The sequence below is a fragment of the Emys orbicularis genome, chromosome 1, assembly GCF_028017835.1.
Source record: "Emys orbicularis isolate rEmyOrb1 chromosome 1, rEmyOrb1.hap1, whole genome shotgun sequence".
In the NCBI taxonomy this organism is placed as follows: domain Eukaryota; kingdom Metazoa; phylum Chordata; order Testudines; family Emydidae; genus Emys; species Emys orbicularis.
The window spans coordinates 103,304,582-103,324,111 of NC_088683.1; the positions used below are offsets into that span (position 1 = coordinate 103,304,582).

The window sequence follows — 19,530 nt, forward strand, 5'->3', positions numbered from 1 at the left end:
TGTGTCTCCAGGTCCTTTATAAATTATGATCTTAAAGAACTAACTACAAAGTATGTTTAAAAACATTTAGCAGTTATGCCCCGGGGGCTAGTTTTTCAAAACATTTGCATTGCCTGCAGTTATTTCAAGGGGACTGGTTGCTACAGTTAGAAGAAATGCAACACAAAGATTTTGGGCTGCCAAACAATACACCAAAACACAATTCTGCTATTAGGGTTATGACAAAAACATGCTTTATATACAAATACTTGCACTTTCTAAGTATCTGTATTTGAGAAAAATACTAACCCCCCCAAAAAACCACACCCATAAAACAAGTATCTAAAACGGCAGCTGTCATAGTCAACTCCCAAGGTTTGCCCTCCCCTCGATGCTATACTGACTGTCACAAAACACTTCCAACACAGTCCCCTTCCCAAGGCAGAGGGAGGGACAGAGAAATACTATAGCAGAAGATGGCAGCCCTCTCTGCTGGGTCCCACAAACTCTCCTGATTTCTTGCTCTTTCCTGGAGTCTGCAAAGTGGCTGTGAAGCTCTGGAGTGTCAATACTGAACAGCGTCCCAGAGTGCAAGAGAGGCCTTGGCACAGGTGATAAATGGCTTCATTGGCATCTTACTGGTGACCAATTTACTTTCTTCTTGGGGAGAAGAATGATTCACCATTTGTTGGGGGAGTTTGGCAGAGGCTGTTCCTCCCTCCCTCAGTTTGCAATGGGATTGGAGGGGAAGAACTGGATACTTCAGCCTCACTTGCATCTTGGGTAAAGAATCAGACCTGTCAGTTACCACCATGGAATGATCCATGCCCTGAAGTTCCTACCCACTGAGACAACTTTTCAGACAACTCCATCTTACTTCCCTACACTTTGAAAAACTGAAGTTTCTCCTACTGCAGAGCATGGGGATAATTTCCCCCAATGAAAGAAACTCAAAACTTTTCATGTTAATTTCCACCTCTATCTGAATAATCTTTTTTTTCTAGGGCGAGTTGAATCTGTGGAGCTTATTACTCAAACAAATTAAGTTTTCAGGTGATCCTAAATGCAGTTCCCGATTCTTCAGTGGAAGTTGTTCCTGAATGAGAAATACCCTTTTATCGTGGCTGTGAAACACATACAGATTGTTCCTCACCTCTACCTCCTAAGGGTTTTATGCTCTCTTGTTATGTTATACTATAAGTTATAAGCTATATCTGCTATGTTCCAGTGGCAAACCAGGGAAACCAAGAAAGAGGCCAAGGTTTATGGTGTTCAACCACAGCCCAACCACATACCTGCGATCTTAGTAATGTTCAGAGAGAAAATGCCTTGTTTTCTAAAGTTGTGAGTGACACCTTTACAAAACTTGGGAAATTCTAGTGGAAATTTACTGGGCATGAATATTATGGCTGTCTTTTGGAATGGATATTCCTTATCTTTAAAGTTGGTATTTCATCACACCAGAAGATAATTTTAACTCAATTTTTTTTTGCTTACATCACATTTGATCGGGCATGAATGACAAATGAAATGGCAAAATTTTTGAACACCAATACGTGCTGTTAGCTTTCCCAGCCATGGATGCAATAGTACTCACAATAAAAATAAAGAAACAGGAAAAAAGCAACTAGGGGTGAGATGCCCCAGTAGGAATGTAATTGATTAGAGGAAGACTCACTCAAGCATAAAAGTGAAATGTAAGCATGCAATATATCAGCAGTAACCACCCTTAAAGGGTGCATCCTACACAAAAGGTAGCTCTCATTGAACTAGTGCGAATATATATATAAATATAGATATAGTACTGTAGCTGCAATAGCATGGGGAGTGACAGCATAGCTTACCTGTGCTGCATACAAACCCACCCGAACCCTGTGGATATGTACTCACTGCTGCTGTCTGTGCTACCGTGGCTACACTACTATTTATTCTTGTGCTCTCTCTCTCACTGAGCTAGTGCAATCATGTGTATGCAAGCCGGGAATTACACCCCTGGCTCACAGTGCAGACAGTCCCCTGCCTTCTCTCCCCTGGCTGCCAAACCACTAGCCTCCTCTGTTTGTTTAAACCCCATCCAAAACTTACAGAGATAGGAGCTTTTTTTCCTCCCTGAGGTCTGCTGTGTTGCAACAAGGCCTCCATGCGGGTGTTGGAAAGAAGGGAGCCACTAACATTTATGTCTACTTTCTAAAGGAACAGAGCTTTTGTTTACTTCCCTCAAAAAGCCAAGCAAAGTAAAGCACAATGAACTTCAACAAATGTACAAAAAATAAACTATGTTTAAATATGAACCAAAGGGAGCATTTGTGTGGGTACCAAAAAAAGGGATTGCTGATACTTCTGTATTTCCATTTACTTCACAGCAAACTTTCCACTCCTTCCTTTCTGCAGGTGCATGGAGCTGATAGAACGGATAGAACACCTTTATGTAAAGGCTGCACTGAATCCTCGGGGGGGGGGGGAGAAGAGGGGAGAAGAGGACTGAGCTCATTGGGAATTTTACATGCTAGGTGTTCCCTGGCTGGGAAAATTAGTATTTGAAAGATCCCTTTTGGAGGGATGGGGGGAGAACCACAATCTGTTAGTGATTATGGGTAAATTGGGGCAGAGCATGAAAGCCTGGCTCAATTTAGGCACTACTGTGCCTCCATCCATAGAGCGAAGAGCTGGTAAAAGAGAACGCACAGTATGTAGCACAAATGCTGTCCCTCGATGGCTGGTGGCAGAACCCAAGAATAGGTTGTACAGACCAGTAATAACCCACATTGGTTTTGCTTTTGTTTGTTTGTATTCTTCCCCCTCTGTCCCCCACCAATAAACTGTATGTACAAAATGTTGACACACTTTACTTCTCAATACATTGAGAAATACACCTCTACCCCGATATAACGTGACCCGATATAACACGAATTTGGATACAACGCGGTAAAGCAGTGCTCCGGGGAGGGGGGGGGGCTGCGCACTCCGGTGGATCAAAGCAAGTTCGATATAACACGGTTTCACCTATAACGTGGTAAGATTTTTTGGCTCCCAAGGACAGCGTTATATCGAGGTAGAGGTGTACATCACAGATGTTACCTTTAAAAAAAAAAAAAAAAAAAAAAGCTCTATTCCCAGAGTTGCAATCTCCTTCCTCAGCCCATTTGTGAGAATTGGTACTAAATTTGCCCTGTAATATACCAGTCATCAGGGACCTCTACAGTTCTCTAGGAGCAACTGACAATATGTAGATGGCAACGGTTCTTAGTACTAGAAGAATTATCTGCAAACGTCTGAGTTGAAGTCATCTTTGTCCACTTTTTTTATTATAGCCTTCATAGGGCAGAAGGCAATAACCAGGGCTGTAAAATGGTTTCCATTACAACCACCTATATTCTGACATTTGGACTTATAAAACATTACGTATATTCAATGTGAGTAATAGTAGAATTATTAATATGCACATCTTGCTTTCCATATCCATATACACACAGAGACACTAATTATATATATAAAAAATGCAGTTGAATTAGTCGTAGAAAAAAATTAAGTGTTGCATTTCCTGACTAAGTTCTGTGTTTGTACAGCACCTAGCAAAACAGGGTCCTGGTCCATGACTGGGACTCCTGGGTGCTACTGCGCAATAAATAAATAAATAATAGGTCTTATTCATCTCTATTTTCAGAGTCTTTGATCCTTTATAGCATTATGCTAGCCACATATGGAACATTAATAATGCAGGGTATTGAATTATAATCTTAAATAGCACACCATTGTCTTAAATTTGAAATTATTTCTGTACTGCAATGTGCACATGCAATCAGAAGACCTTGCAATCATAACTGTACTTGCAACCTAAGTACAGGTAACACCCCCATCCCTGCATTATGCTACATGCATCATACTGTACATTCTCTGGACGAAGTGTGTTCCCACCACTTGATTGAAGTTCGTCTTACCTACTATTGAGTGCACGGACACATTAACAACACTCATTCTGTCCATGAAATATATTTTTCAGTATAGTACATTTAATAAGCATTATCCTGTAGAAATGTTGACTTTGAGATTTTAATAATCTACACATTGCCAGTTATATTGCATTATTAATTTAATTCCTAAATTGAGGGATCCGGTCAATTTATCCCTGCTTCTCATCCCTTCTCACCCATGACATTACTATGTTTCTGACTGAGGTGACTGAGGACTTCCTTCAAAGCCTGTCAATACAGCTTCCTCAAATCAGCAGAGCGGTCAGTGTTGAGCAATCCAAGTCCCACCTTCCCTCTAGGGAGGCAGCATGCTCTCTCAATACTCCCAGTTCTTGACACCACAGGGAGTGAGTGGACATTGGTCCTTCCATAGGGCTATGCAAAGCCAGTAGGGGAGAGAGAGAACTTATTAAAGCGCAAAACAAGCAACAGAAGTTTGAAGTACTTGTCAGCATTTGTGTAAATACAAAAATATATGCAAACAAATGAAATAAATTACATGAATATCCTGTAGGTTTCATTTTATACAGCTAATCTACAAGCATATGTAACAATCTTCTAAAGCTAGATATCACCTCCACTTAAAAAAAAAAAAAAAAACACAAGTGTACACAAGCTTTTCATAAAGACTCAGGGTGTTTGCCGATATTTCAGTCTACAAAGTAACATACAGCCAGGTCATGTGCCAACTTTTAAAATGTACTTTTATCTCACTGCTTATTCTTTGGAGTCAGGTGTTTTGTAACAACAAACCGAAACAAAGGCTTTTTTTATTGCTAAAGATATTCAATGGCTTTTGTGTTCCTAGCGTCAGCAGTAACGTCAGAGGATTGTATCCAAGGAGCTAAATGTGCAAGACCTAGGGTCAAAGCAGCTGAATACACCAACCTCAGAAAACACAGACAATGAATTGCAAATGACACTCAAAACAAAACGAGAAAAAAAACCTTCACACAGAAAACTACAAAAGAACTCCACAGATACTGAATTGGCTTTCTGTACACACTGATCCTGCTTAACTGTGTGTGGTAACTAACCAAACGTTCTGAGACTAATAGTCATAAAATAGAGAGTCTTGGGGGGGGGGGGACTTGTAAAGGAAAAAAATTGCCTCTGCTTTTTCTTTTTTAAGGTGGTAATGCATCTCTTGCTATTTTAATTTACAAGTATTTTGACACATTAAAGTTGACCATTAGGTACAAGGCAGCTATTTTTCCATTAATTCTCCTAGAAGATTTTCACAAAAGGTGTACTGTTTCAATTTAGGAGTCACATCACAAAATAAATGATTTTGTAAACCTAACATAAGAGATCATTTTTTCATGACACATGGGGTTCTTTTACTGTAATCTCAACTTGTCACAAACACAAGACGTAAAACTGACACGTACAGCTGAAGTCTGAACAGGGCAGACTGAACTGATGTGCTGCTGTTCAGGTTTTCATTGGGACTTGCTGTGGCTTGACAAAACAGCACATTAGTTAGGCGTGCAAGTTAATAAGAAAATGTTAATGATGGTTTAGCTGCTTATCAAATGGCAAAACTAGAACTACCTAACATAAGATGGCAGTTAAAGGAAACCATACCAACGATTATTAATTTAAAATTAATTAAAAACCCAGGCTTAGAAAATTAACTTCATTTCTTGGTTCATTGAGATGACACCATAACCGCCTCTCCCAAAATAAAGCCAAAATATAAAATACTGTGAAGTGAGAGGTCACTGAGGAAGTACTCTCCCTTACCAGAAAAGACAGAAATTCTTAGTGTCATGGTACAGAGTCTTAATGAATATATATTAAAAAACGACAGTACTCTAACTATTCAGAGAAAAATCACTTCCCCGTGCTTTCACTCTCTTTGTGCAAACACTTTTTTTCTCTTTTTTGTTTGGAAACCCACAGCACACTGCAGTATAAAAAAGAAAGAAAAAACACTCACTGCCAATCTTCCAGCTATGCTGAAAACTTGAAAGTAATGACTGTTACAAAAATAGGAACAATAGTGCTATGGTTTCTTCAAATTTTCTTTTGAAGTATGAAAATCCCAGAAAATTGGACTCCATTTTACTATGCTATTTCTTAAATAACAAACAAACAAAAACAAATGAAAATTGAAACAAAGTCAATTTCTCCTGGCATATACGCCATTGTTCATAAGAAATGTTCTAATTTCCTCAGAAACATTTTAAAATGATCTAGTAGACAAGCATATTTGTAGTATTTTAGGCTGCGTGATGTTTAAAATTACAACATTCCAATCTTGAAGCAGAAAAACCTTACCCATTGCTTGCTTCCCCATAGCACACTGGTAAGTGTTTCTTGGGGACTGGTTATGGTGAGGATATGGAATAAGCCCAGCACAGACGCCAAGAAGTGTGAAAGGTTCAATCTCCAAGTGTGTTGTATCTCTTAAAAAGAAAACACACATTCTGGTTATAATACACCTGTAGACAGCAGAATGGCACGATTTTACTGAATTCATTTTAGTAAAGTCTGATAAATTATTTCAATTTAATTTGTTGCCATTCAGAAAAATTTAAGTGAGTAAAACCTAAAAGCTTAATGACAAATTCCAATATATTTTTATTCTAAGTTTTAATTTGGGCTTTCATTGGGTCCAAACACAGAGAGGTAGAAAGGACAGCAAGGGTACAAATTTACATAGGCAAATAGAAGGGGAAAAAAAGTAAGAGTAAACACACTGACCATAGTATCCAAGATATAAATAGATGTTATTTTATATACCAGTGGTGCTTAATATAAGCTACAAAATAAAAAGGGAGGTCACATAAGAATGTCTGGAAAGAGAGTGTTAGAAAAATATGTCTCTGGAATTTTTTACACTTCTGATTACATGTTCCAACAAGCTAAAAGTCTATCATTAAAGATGGAAACTCAGACTCAATCATTGGGGGCGGGGGGAGGGACAAAACAAAAAGGCAGTTTTAGTATATTGTAACAGACTTCAGAAAACTAACTGGACAATAAATATTTATGTTATAAGAACATAAGAATGGCCATATTGGGTCAGACCAATCTTTCATCTAGCCCAGAATATGGTCTTCTGACAGTCACCAGTGCCAGATACTGCAGAGGGAATTAACAGAGGGCGGCAATTATTGAGTGGTCCATCTCCTATTGTCCAGTCCCAGCTTTTGGCAGTCAAGGTTTAGAGAGAGGACCAGAGCACAGGGTTGTGTCCCTGACCATCTTGGATAATAGCCATTGATAGACGTATCCTCTATGAATTTACCTAATTCTGCCTTCACAACATCCTTTGGTAATGAGTTCCACAGGTTTACTATGCACTGTGTGACTAAGTACTTCATGTTTGTTTTACACCTGCTGCCTATTAATTTCATTCGGTAACCCCTGGTTCTTGTTATGTTAATGGGAAAATGACACTTCGCTATTCACTTTCTCCACCCATTCATGATTTTATACACCTCTATCATATCTCCCCTTAGTCAACTTTTTTCTAAGATGAACAGTCAGTCTTTTTAATCTCTCCTTATATGGAAGCTGTTCCATACCCCTAATAATTTTTGTTGCCCTTCAGTATACCTTTTCCAATTCTAATACATCTTTTTTGAGGTGGAACAAACAAAATTGCATGCAGCATTCAAGGTGTGGGCATACCATGGATTTATATCATGGCATCATGATATTTTCTGTTTTATTATCTATCCCTTTCCTAGTGGTTCCTAACTTTCTGTTAATTTTTTGAACTGCTGCTGCACATTGAGAAGATGTTGTCAGAACTATCCACAAGGATACCAAGATCTCTTTCTTGAGTGGTAACAGCTAATTTAGACCCCATCATTTTGTATTTATAGTTGGGATTATTTTTCCCAATGTGCATTATTTTGCAATTATCCACATTTAATTTCATCTGCCATTCCATTGCCCAGTCATCCAGTTTTGTGAGAGCTCTTTGTAGCTCTTTGCAGTCTGCTTTGGACTTAACTAACCTGAGTTATTTTGTACTGTCTGCAAATTTTGCCATGTCACTCTTGACCCCTTTTTCCAGATCATTTATGAATATGTTGACCAGCACAGGTCCCAGTACAGATGCATGGGGGACCCTACTATTTACCTCTTTCCATTGTGAAACCCTGACCATTTATTCCTACCCTTTCCCCCCCCCCCCCCCAACTTTTAAACCAGTTACTGATCCATGAGAGGACTTTTCCTTTTATCCCATGACTGCTTACTTCGCTTAAGAGCCTTTTGTGTGGGACAATGTCAAAAGCTCTCTGAAAGTCCATGTATAATATATCCACTAATCAACCTTGTCCACATGCTTGATGACACCCTCAAAAAATTCTAATAGATTTGTAAATGGAAATCAATCTCCAAGCTCACCAAAGTCATATTAACTCTTCCCCAACATATCATGTTCATCTAAGTGTCTGCTCTTTATTATAGTTTCAACCAATTTTCCTGGTACTGAAATTAGGCTTACCAGCCTGTAATTGCCAGGATTGCCTCTGAAACCTTTTTTAAAAATCAGCATTACATTAGCTACCTTCCAGTCATCTGGTACAGAGGCTGATTTAAGTAATAGGTTACATAGCAACCTGCCTTGGGAGGTTGTGGAAGCTTCTTACTGAAGGTTTTCAAAAGGTGGCTGGATAGCCATCTGTCTTGGATGGTTTAGACACAACAAATCCTGTATCTTGGCAGAGGGTTAGACTAGATGACTCTTGCAGTACCTTCTAACCCTATGATTCTAGCACAGTTAGTAGTTTACAATTCCATATTTGAGTTCCTTCAGAACTCTTGGGTGAATACCATCTGGTCCTGGTGATTTATTACTGTTTAATTTATCAGTTTGTTCCAAAACCTTCTCCAACACCTCAATCTGGTACAGTGCCTCAGATTTGTCACTTAAAAAAAAAAAAAAAAAAAAGGGCAAAGGCTCAGGTGTGGGAATCTCCCTCAGATCATCTGCAGTGAAGACTGATGCAAAGAATTTATTTAGCTTCTCTGCAACAGCCTTGTCTTCCTTAGCACTCCTTTAGCAACTTGATCGACCAGTGACCCCACTGATTGTTTGGCAGGCTTCCTGCTTCTGTTGTACTTAAAAATTTTTGCTCGTAGTTTTCGTTTCTTTTGCTAGTTGCTCTTCAAATTCTTTGCTGACTTGCCTAATTATATTCTTACACTTGATTTCCCAGAACTTATGCTCCTTTCCTGTTTTCCACAGTAGGCTCTTACTTCCAGTTTTTAAAGGATCCCTTTTTGCCTCTAACCACCTCTTTTACTCTGCTGTTCAGCCATGGTGCATTTCTTTGGTCCTCATACTGTTGTGTTGTTGTTTTTAATTATTTGGTGTATACATTTAGTTTGAACCCCATTATGGTGTTTTTAAATAGTTTCCATGCAGCTTGCAGGCATTTCACTCTTGTGACTGTTCCTTTTAATTTCCATTTAACTAGCTTCCTCATTTTTGTGTAGTTCCCCTTTTAAAAAGTTAAATGCTACTGTGGTGGGTTTCTTTGGTATTTTCCTCCCTACAAGGATGATAAACTTAATTATTTTATGGTCACTATTACTGAGCAGTTCAGCTGTATTCACCTTTTGGACCAGATCCTATGTGACATTTAGGATTAAATCAAGAATTGCCTCTCCCCTAGTGGGTTCCAGGATTAGCTGCTCCAAGAAGCAGTCAATGGTGTCTAGAAATTTTATCTCTGCACCCTGTCCTGAGGTGACATGTATCCAGTCAATACGGCAATAGTTAAAATCCCCCATGGTTACTGGGCTTTCTGTTTTTGTAGTCGGTCTCATCTCCCAGAGCATTTCACAATCATCGTCCTGGCCAGGTGGTCGGTAGTATAGTCCTTCTGCTATACTCTTATTAATCAAGCATTGAATTTCTATCCATAAAGATTCTATGCTACAGTTTGATTTCAGATTTTTATTATATTTGACTGATTTTTCCCCCCACACATAGTGCCACTCCCCCACCAGCATGACCTATTCCGTCATTCTTATATATTGTGTACCCCAGTATTACTGTGTCTCATCATTCCATCAAGTTATTGTGATGTTTATTATACCAATAGCCTCACTTAATACCAGGCACTCAAGTTCACCCATCTTAGTATTTAGACTTCTAGCTTTTTTATACAAGCGCTTATAAAATTTGTCAATTGTCTACCTTCGTGTGATATAATTGAATGGGATTCTTTCATTTGACTGTTCCTTTTCACTTCCTATCTATACTTTACCAACTTCTACTCTCTCGTCTTTATTAGGATATAGAGCAGGGGTCGGCAACCTACGGCATGCGTGCCAAAGGTGGCACGCGAGCCGATTTTTTATGTCACGCGACGGCGGGCTGAGCTGCTCAGCCCACCGCCGCTCTGGGGTTCCAGCTGCTGCCCCGTTGCCAGCCGGGGTCCCGGCCGCCGGCCCCACTCAGCGCCCCAGGCTGGCAGCGGGCACTGACTGGGGCCAGCCGCTGAGACAGGGGCTGGCAGGAGCCGGCAGCCGGAACCCCAGAGTGGTGGCAGGCTGAGCCACTCAGCCCGCTGCCAGCCTGGGGTTCCATTCACTCAGCCGGAACCCCTGTACCACTGTAGCTAAAAAGAGGTGACTGTGTGACATCAGACAGGAGAAATTGCAATGGGATACCTCAGGGCTCTTGATCGGATACTTATTCATCACACATTAAATTGTATTTGTTGTACCAATATAAAGGACATTCTTAGCCATGTAAAGAGATTTAGGGATAATTGTAAATAAACTGCATACTAGTTCCCAGTATGATGCTAAAACCGACAGATTTACTTCATCATTTACATTCAGAAACAACTATTGTATGGCCAGGTGTTATAGCAAAATTACCAGATATATTTAGATCAAGTTTAGATGTGTTCATGCATAATGTAATAATCTTCCATACTTATAACAGGTAATTTGAACTAGATGACCAACTAGGGTCTCTTCCCATTATTATGGGAGAGTTATCTGTGATTCCATGCAGATTGGCAGGGATGTTCTAGGCTGCAGCCTATTCAGGTGCCTTGTAGTTACTCTTTTCAGCTGCAGTATGATTTGAAGGCAATTAACTTTGCCATAAGTGGCAATATGTTCCTTTTGTCCTGATCTTTGCTGATGCACTCACGAAATCAGCCAAAAGCCCCCCAGAGCAACTTGTTAAAGTGAAAGGGCACAAGCAACAGCAATGCAATTAATTGATGGAATGACTGTTTCATTTGGCAAAGGTGGAAGATACCAGCTCCCCTGAAATCAACGTGAGTCTCTCCACTGACTTCAGTGGAGGCTGATCAGGCCATAGGACTTTTGAGGTATGTCTACACTGCAATGTGTAATTGAAGATGACCATTTATATCATCGTTGCTACCACAATTATACAATTGCAACAAATCTTATACAAAGTAGGTCATGTAAGGTACAACTTTTCCATTGATAATCTGCTAAGTATGATAATCTTGTTTATATGCATGTATCATCTTTGTATCTGACTTTATGAATATTTGCTATGTATTTGTATCTCAAACATGTGTTTTGTTCTTGGTTGACACCCACAAGGTAGTTTTACATCCCGTCTAGCCAGCCCAGTGTTGACGAACCATTCAACTGTGGATGGACCATTCAGGTGGTGACAGGCCATTAAAGGAGATCAGCTCTTCAATGAGTCTTCCTGCAAATGCCTAAAACAGCAAGGAGCCAATGGTCACCCCTGTGATTTATCAAAACATGTAAGGGCATGTGATGTGGAAATGTGATCTAGGCCTCCATCTTTGTCAGTAACTTGCCCACAGCCCCTGTGTATGGATTTGTTTGGAACAGTAAATTTCCATGCACATGGCAGAGGATATAAGAGACACCTGAGATCTCCATTTTGCCTTTTTCCTGCTCCAATTCTCTGGACTGTGGTTTTACAATTAAAAGGAGTATTTTGAACAATGTCCAGAGGATCTCCCAATCTTTTGGAAGTTACTAGAGCAACTTTTGCCAGAGCAACTTTTGCAAACCAACAGTTTTCCATCACTGCTACAAACCTGATATAAGGACTTTGCAATTACTTGTATGTATATATGATCTATTAAAAGAAAAGAATAGTTATAAATGGTTATTAATAAATCTTTAGTTAGTGTGGATTGGCTGACAGCATGATATTTGGGTAAGATCTGAGATACATATTGACCTGGTGGTAAGTGTTTGACTGATCCTTTGGGATTAGAAGAACCTCACATATGGTGAATTGGGTTTTCAATAACCTCTTTCTATATTAGACCTGATTGTCGGGATGGGAGCCAAGGCCTGGAATGCCTAGAGGGAACTGTGTTTGGTTAACCAGTGTGGTGCTGCAGAAGCTCTTTTGTTACTGGTGTGGTGAATCTAATTAAAAAATAAACCACCAGTTATTGGGTACTGTCTGCCCTGTTTCTTGCAGTTTGCCCGGAGCGTGGCAGTCTCACTGTGATCCATTCCAGACCCCCCCAGTCATAGTACAGACTCTGGGACATGGTTACTTTGACGCAGGTCTGTGCGGTGCCGTGTGGATGCCAGAGCCGAAGGTTCGAGCATGCGTCAGAAAATTCTTAACCTCAGGTTAAAATACAACATAGATGCTCAAGCTCAAGGTTCCCTAACACGGGTCCACTGACTAGAGTCCCACTAACCCTGGGCTTACATTGCAGTGTAGACATACCCTTAAAGAACTGTAAAAATCATGCAGCGTATATGACAAAGAGATGTTTCAGAGAGGTAACCTGGGATACATTAGACCTGGCTTTTGAGTCAATAGGATAGTCTCAGCTCAATAAAAGCCTGAGAAAGTATGAATTAGTAGTCTGGAAAGAAGCTTTGTTTTAATTTTAGTGCTCTTTGGCCACAAATAGGTAGTCACGGTCTAGAAACTCTGAAGTACAGAAACAAGGTACCCTGGCTTTAGATGTGGATGGATTTAAAAAAACACCCCAAACCCTCTTAAAAGCTCTCTAAAGACATTCCAGAGTAGACTAGCATAACAGGATGCATAATGGTGTGGTATAAAAGTTTTATCAGGAGCTGTTTGGATGACCTGCATAACTCTCTAATGGTTTGGCCAATTATGAGTATAAGAGATCATGAAAAACTCACACTGATAAAAATCACATATTCCAGGTTTTTGTGGGTTAGAGTTTATAACCTCAATTCCTCACAAAAAAAATCAAACACTAAATTCACTTATTTGTGACTATCCCATAGATGATTTAGGATTGGTGTAATCACAAATTGCTTCCTAAGCTTCTATTATCTCCTACTTGTACATTGTTATGAACATAAGCAAGAGCTTGGTGTGGAAACAGCAACATTACAACATAGTTAGGGCCCTACCAAATTCATGGTCCATTTTGGTCAATTTCAGTCATAGAATTTAAAAAATAGTAAATTTCACGATTTCAGCTATTTAAATCTGAAATTTCACGGTGTTGTAATTGTAGGGGTCCTGACCCAAAAAGGAGTTGTGTGTGTGGGGGGGGTCGCAAGATTATTGTAGGGGGGTTTGTGGTGCTTCTACCCTTACTTCTGTGCTGCTGCTGGCGCTGCCTTCAGAGCTGGGCTCCCAGCCAGCAGCTGCCACTCTCCAGCTGCCCAGCTCTGAAGGCAGAGCCACTGCCAGCAGCAGCAGCACAGAAGTAAGGATGGCATGGTATGGTATTGCCAATCTTACCTATGCAGTGCTGCCTGCAGAGCTGGGCCCTCAGTCAGCAGCTGCCACTCTCTGGCCGCCAGCTCTGAAGGCAGCAGCACAGAAGTAAGGGTGGCATGGTATGGTATGGTATGGTATTGTCACCCTTACTTCTGCGCTGCTGCTGGCGGGGTGCTGCTTTCAGAGCTGGGTGCCCGGCCAATAGTTGCCACTCTCCTTTTGGGCAGGACCCCCAATTTGAGAAACACTGGTCTCCCCCATGAAATTTGCATAGTATAGGGTAAAAGCACACAAAAGACCAGATTTCACAGGGAGAGATCAGATTTCATGGTCCATGACATGTTTTTCATGGTCGTGACTTTGGTAGGGCCCTAAACATAGTTAATCAATTTACATTTCAGAGAACAGAAAGAAAGAAGGCTATAATAGACATATTTTTACTGTACCAGTATTTAGTCTGAATGTACACTTACGTAGTAATTGTATGTTCATACAGTGCAATGTTGCAGTCATTTTCCTCATTCACGTCCAAATATTCAACTAGGCCTTCATGCAAAAAATCTTCAAAATTCCTGTAATTGCCAAAAAAAGGTACACATTGAGAAACATTTTATTCATATGCAAAAATAAAAAGTTATTAAAAGGAACTGACTTTTGTAAGGAAAGCAAACTAAACAAGTTGTCCTTATCTGCACTGAGTTACACAGATCTGAGAGAATTCTCTCTAAATATTTGAAGCAGAAACAAAACAATCTTACTTACCTGTTCGCTTCAGGGGGATTTTTTTTTTTAAATAGCTTTAATATTTTCATCATATCATAAAGGTAAGTATATTTTGTGGATGGACTAACAAATTTCCATGATGATTTTGCAAGATTGATTAGAAACTGAACTGGGGATGCTTATATTATACACCTTCTCTCAGACATGTGTGCACACACTCTTTCGAGAGTGATTAGTGATTTTTAATGCCTCAATTTCTGAGAGCCGAAGCTGACACTCCTGATTAAAGGTGCCTGATTTTCAGAGGGCGGGTTCTCAGCATTTACCGAAAGACTCTCTAAGGGGTCTCAAATCAGGCACCAGAAGTAAGTAGTTGCTTTTAAAAATTTAGGTTATACATTTATTCTAATAACCACATATCACAATCTCAAATCAATAGCAGAATAAGAGTCATGACTTTTTTGTATTTGATTTAAAAAGCAGAACATATCTGCTATTCTGATTCTTCATTTACATGTGAGAGCAGACTTCTCCCGTAAACATCTAACCAGCATTGCAATACCACAACAGAGCTCTTAATTCAGTCAGGGCATATTGTTATTACATTTACAGATGGAGAGGAGTGGGGGACAGACAGTCCCATCGAATGATTTACCTGTATCCCTGAGCAAGTTCTTCCATATGCTTGTCTGTAACTGCAGGTTTTTGCTTCTTTACAATTATGTAGGGTCTAAATTGGAAAAAAGCAATGTTGGAGTGAATATACACAGAGTTACTATAAATATAAATTAAAGTAAGGTAACATCAATGCATACGATAGCTGGTTTGTAAATCCACTTTTGGAAATCAAGTGCAGACGTAGAAGTACACATCTTCTTAAACATGGTACTCATTTAAAATAAGTAGAAGTGTAACTAGATTTTTCTCTGCCATTTAGTTGATGTATTTATGCAGATATAATTAGCCAGGCCATTAAACTTGGATTGTTTTAAATCTGAGTTTTATATTACCAGTTCAAGAAATCTATGTATTATATACAACTTCCCCCCAAAGTATAAACAAATGTTACTTTTAAAAGATACATATGACATATTAAAATAAAATTTAGAACTACATTTTAAGTAGATACATTTAACCTACAAAATTATTAAGTTGGTTGCTTTGAAATATTTAAATTTTCTCAACAGTACCAGGCTAAAAATAGTTGTAAACTCCTTGAGACGGGGTGTTTACAGATCAGTATTTTGTTCAGTGCTGAGCACAATCAATGCTCAACAAATATATATTTAAGTTTGAATAGGACACATTTTACTACTAACCGTTACCTAAAATGATATAAAATATAAAGAGCATTCACTACGTGCTGCAGTAGATTAATCTACAACTGTTAGCAGCACATGAATCTCTGGAAGCTTCACCACCACGAGGAAACACTGACACAAAGAATGGCATGCAAGATCAAAACGTCAAGGGCTGTTGCTATTTGGACAAGTTGCTCTTACAGAGTGCAGCAAATAAGTACAAGATACTTGTGTAGTCTGCTCTGAAGTCCAAATAACTGTTTGAAGGCTAATGAGCACTTTTAAATGGTTAAGAGGAGGATCTGAACAATTGCGAAGGAAAAAAACCTCACAGGAAAGGGAACTGGGTAAGTTTTCTTGGAAATGCACATTATTTCACTCGATGTTGCCTTTTTTTAGTTGGAACACAGATCAGATGTTTTGCCGGACTGCCAGATCTGAAGTTTGATTTGTACTTTTAGTGTTTGAATTGGAGAGTTAATTTCTCTGCCTTTAGTATCCGCAGACAGGAATGAACTCACTCAACCATCCCTGCCAGGTCTGACTGATTGCTGGCTCACAAATATACGGATGATGGAACGATTTTTGAGGCTTTGGAAAGCCTCAAATTGCATCAACCACGTTTGGTTTTTAAAAGAAAGTTAACGCTACTAGACAAGGTGATTGCCACTTTTAGGGATGAGTACTGCTGCTGATTGACTTACCTATGAACTGTGCACACAGTTAGCCCAAGCTAAACCATGCTTGTATTATTACCTCATCCTCTCTCTGCCCTCCCTTCTTGTTTGTTCACCCCTCTGTTGTGCCTTGTCTTTTAGACCCTAAACTCTTTGGGGCTGGGAACATCTTTTATTATGTATGGAAGTACCTAGCACAAGGGGGCTCTGATGTGACGGGGGTTTTAGGCACCAACGTTACAAGAATAATATAGTAATTTTAGTTCAAATACATAGCTATTTACAGTCTCGAAACATTGTTACATTTTTGTAAGACGTTCTTGTCTGTGTCTTCCTGCCCCAGCTTGTTTTGGCAACCCACCTCTTTCCCTTCCGTAGCATACTGTTATGTGTTGAATTCAAGTGCTCTCCTTCAAATGTAAATTGTAAGCTTCTCGGGGCAGAAACGTTTTTCTTTTATGTTTGTCAAATGGGAACTACAGAAATAAGTCAGAATTGCGTGACATGTTTTCTTCTAATGCAGGCAAATAACTACATCCCTTCGACACCTTTATCTAGCCCGAAGGAGATCTAATTGTAACTAGTTCTTTTGAAAGAAGTCGAGTAAAGCCCTGATCCTGCAATGTGATGCTGAAGACAACAGGGTGCCTTGTGGGTACTTACGCACATCTTGCTGCAGGACTGTAACCTATGCGTTTCTTATAAAAACAGAAAAAAAAAGAAAGAAAAGTGCCAGTATTTCAAATATACTCATACCAAAGTTGCTAACGTTTTATTTCCTTGTGTGGTAGTAGGGACATTTTTACTTTGTTTTCACTTCTGTTCAGAGTTCAGAGTCATCTATTCGAGCAGCAGCTTGTTTTTTAAACTTTATTTACTCAACTGCACATTTATCCTACATTAAGGCTGAGACTTTCAAAGGAGCCAAGAGGTCCTCAAAGCCCACGGAAACGGAATGGGGATTGGGTGCCTAAAACCCCATAGGCAACTTTGAAAACCTCAGCCTAAAAGACACACAATATGTAATGGATAATTAAGTTAAGTTCTTTAGAAGGATTTTTGGCGAGAAGATGTGAATCAGGGTCCAGATACCCCAAGGGGAGAACAAAAGGTTTAAACCCCCAAAATGAGCAGGTGAACTAAACGATTGCATACTGTATTATTGTAGTATAAAAGTATACGAGTAAGGTCTTATGAAAGCTTGTAATGCTCTGAACTTGATAGTCATTAGGAGATATGCATACAGAATGTGGTTATGAATCTATGTAATTTATGAATATAGAAAACTGTGCTCATAATCTGTACTAAAACTGTCCTGCTGTAGTTGGAGTAAGCAGTGAAGCAGGGAGGGGATCTCCCCAAGCCAGATGTTTACATGAAACCAGCTTCAAGTAACCATTCATTGTCCAACCCGGGAAGAAACAATGATGGACCACCAGAGTTAATGAGACGACATGGAGACACCCTGGCTATCAAGCCAAGAGGGAATTTTCCCACACTGAATAACCATGAGTCATCATGGATGGGGAGGGTGCGGGGGAGGGGGGTGTCTTTTTAAAACAGGCTTGGGACTGAAGTTTTTAAATCCAGAATTTGGGGGGGCAATCTCGAGGCGGGAGGCTGTTCATGAACTCTGGATCCTTCCTATAGCTAGGGAGTATGCTGAGAAAAGGCTAAGACAATAGGCAACTTATATTAGAAAAGAGATTTTGTCTAATATGGAAGCATAAAGCCTGATGTTGCATCTTTATGTTTATTTTCTGTGTTACTTGTACATGTTTGCTCTCCCTTATTAGTTGATCTTTAAATCTGTGGTTTTTCTATTAAACGTTTTGTTGATTTTCACCCCAAGCAGGTCTCTGGTGTGGAATATGTATGCCAAAGCAAGCTGGTATCTGGGTGGCTGGTTTCACACCTTTGGGAGTATCAAATCCGAGAGGAACAGTTCAAGTGTCTGGTAATTAAGAACTCAGGGAGGACGAATTTGGGGAGTCTTGGGACTGGAAGGACTGTTGGTGTCATCCTGCAAGGAGTAACGAGGCCGGTAAGAGCCTAGGGGGTGAGACTTTATGCTGTGGGTAGGCTACTGGTTCAGAGACCTGAGCCATAGCTGCACAGCACAGAGGCCCCCAAGGTTACAGGGGCAGGGCAGGCAGTGACAGAATCCCTTACCAGTCTGGCTGGTCCCCCAGTCATCACAGAAGTTTACCTGCACAGTCTTCCTCCATCAGAGGAAATGTAGACACATCTGTCAGCAAGATTCGTGGAGATTGAAACAAATTCATTGATATAACCTGCTCGCCGCATTAGCCGAAACGTGTGAACTAGTTTCGGATGGTCTCGAATGACACCCAGGATGTTACCTGTTCAAGAAAACGATCATTTTATGATTAATGTTTTGTATGCTTCAAAATTCTCTTCAGTTCAGAGCTCCTTCCCTTCTTAAACGTGACAGGAAATACCTATAAGGTGAGTCTATGCTGCAGCTGGGAATGAGCCTCCCACGCCGGGTAGAGACAGACCAGAGTTAGCCTTGCTTGAGCTAGCGCACTAAAGATAGCGATGTGGGCATTGCAGCAAGGGCAGTAGCTCTGGCTAGCCATCTAAGCTTGGCTCTAAGAGGGTGGGGGGCTTGGACTCAGGCAGCCAACCTGAGCCACCACCTGGGCTGCAACGTCCACACTGTTATCTTTAGCATGCTCCCTTGAGCAGAGCTAGCATGAGTCTGTCTACCCGGGCTGGGAGGCTCACTCCCCATTGCTTGGTAGACATACCTGAAAAATTTTAGCTTTTCATCAAGAAGCCAAAACATTTTCAAGTCAAAACCCCCAAAATATTTTGGTTTTGTCTGGAAAATTTTAGGTTTTTCCTCCAACAACAACAACAACAACTTCTTTCAAGGAACACAGACACCTTCCACAAAAATTTTTGTTTGTTCAAAAATCTACTTTTCCATAGAAACAGTTTCATTCAAAAATTGTCTACCAACCCTACCAATACATTTCTATCAGTTTCTCCACAGCATCTTCAGCAAAAATGATGTGCTCATTCCAGTTTCATTTTAATGAATTCCTATTCAGTATGCCTACAAAATTCACCATTTCATGTACAGGTAGGTAAAGCTTCTGAAGACTGGAACTCAAGAGTTCTTTGGCAAGTGTATGTGGAAGGGACTAACCCAGAAATATTTATGATGACTTATA

General features: G+C 40.0%; 1 protein-coding gene across 1 annotated transcript in view; it reads right to left on the reverse strand.

Annotated features, from left to right (window-relative positions):
- POLR3B (RNA polymerase III subunit B) overlaps positions 1-19,530 on the reverse strand; it is a 134,641-nt gene that overhangs the window by 51,254 nt on the left and 63,857 nt on the right. The window contains exons 16-19 of the mRNA XM_065407048.1: positions 18,537-18,690; positions 15,005-15,079; positions 14,100-14,198; positions 6,234-6,361 (exon numbers count right to left, since the gene is read on the reverse strand). Of these exons, the coding sequence (XP_065263120.1) occupies positions 6,234-6,361; positions 14,100-14,198; positions 15,005-15,079; positions 18,537-18,690 (456 nt within the window). The remainder of the gene's footprint in view (positions 1-6,233; positions 6,362-14,099; positions 14,199-15,004; positions 15,080-18,536; positions 18,691-19,530) is intronic.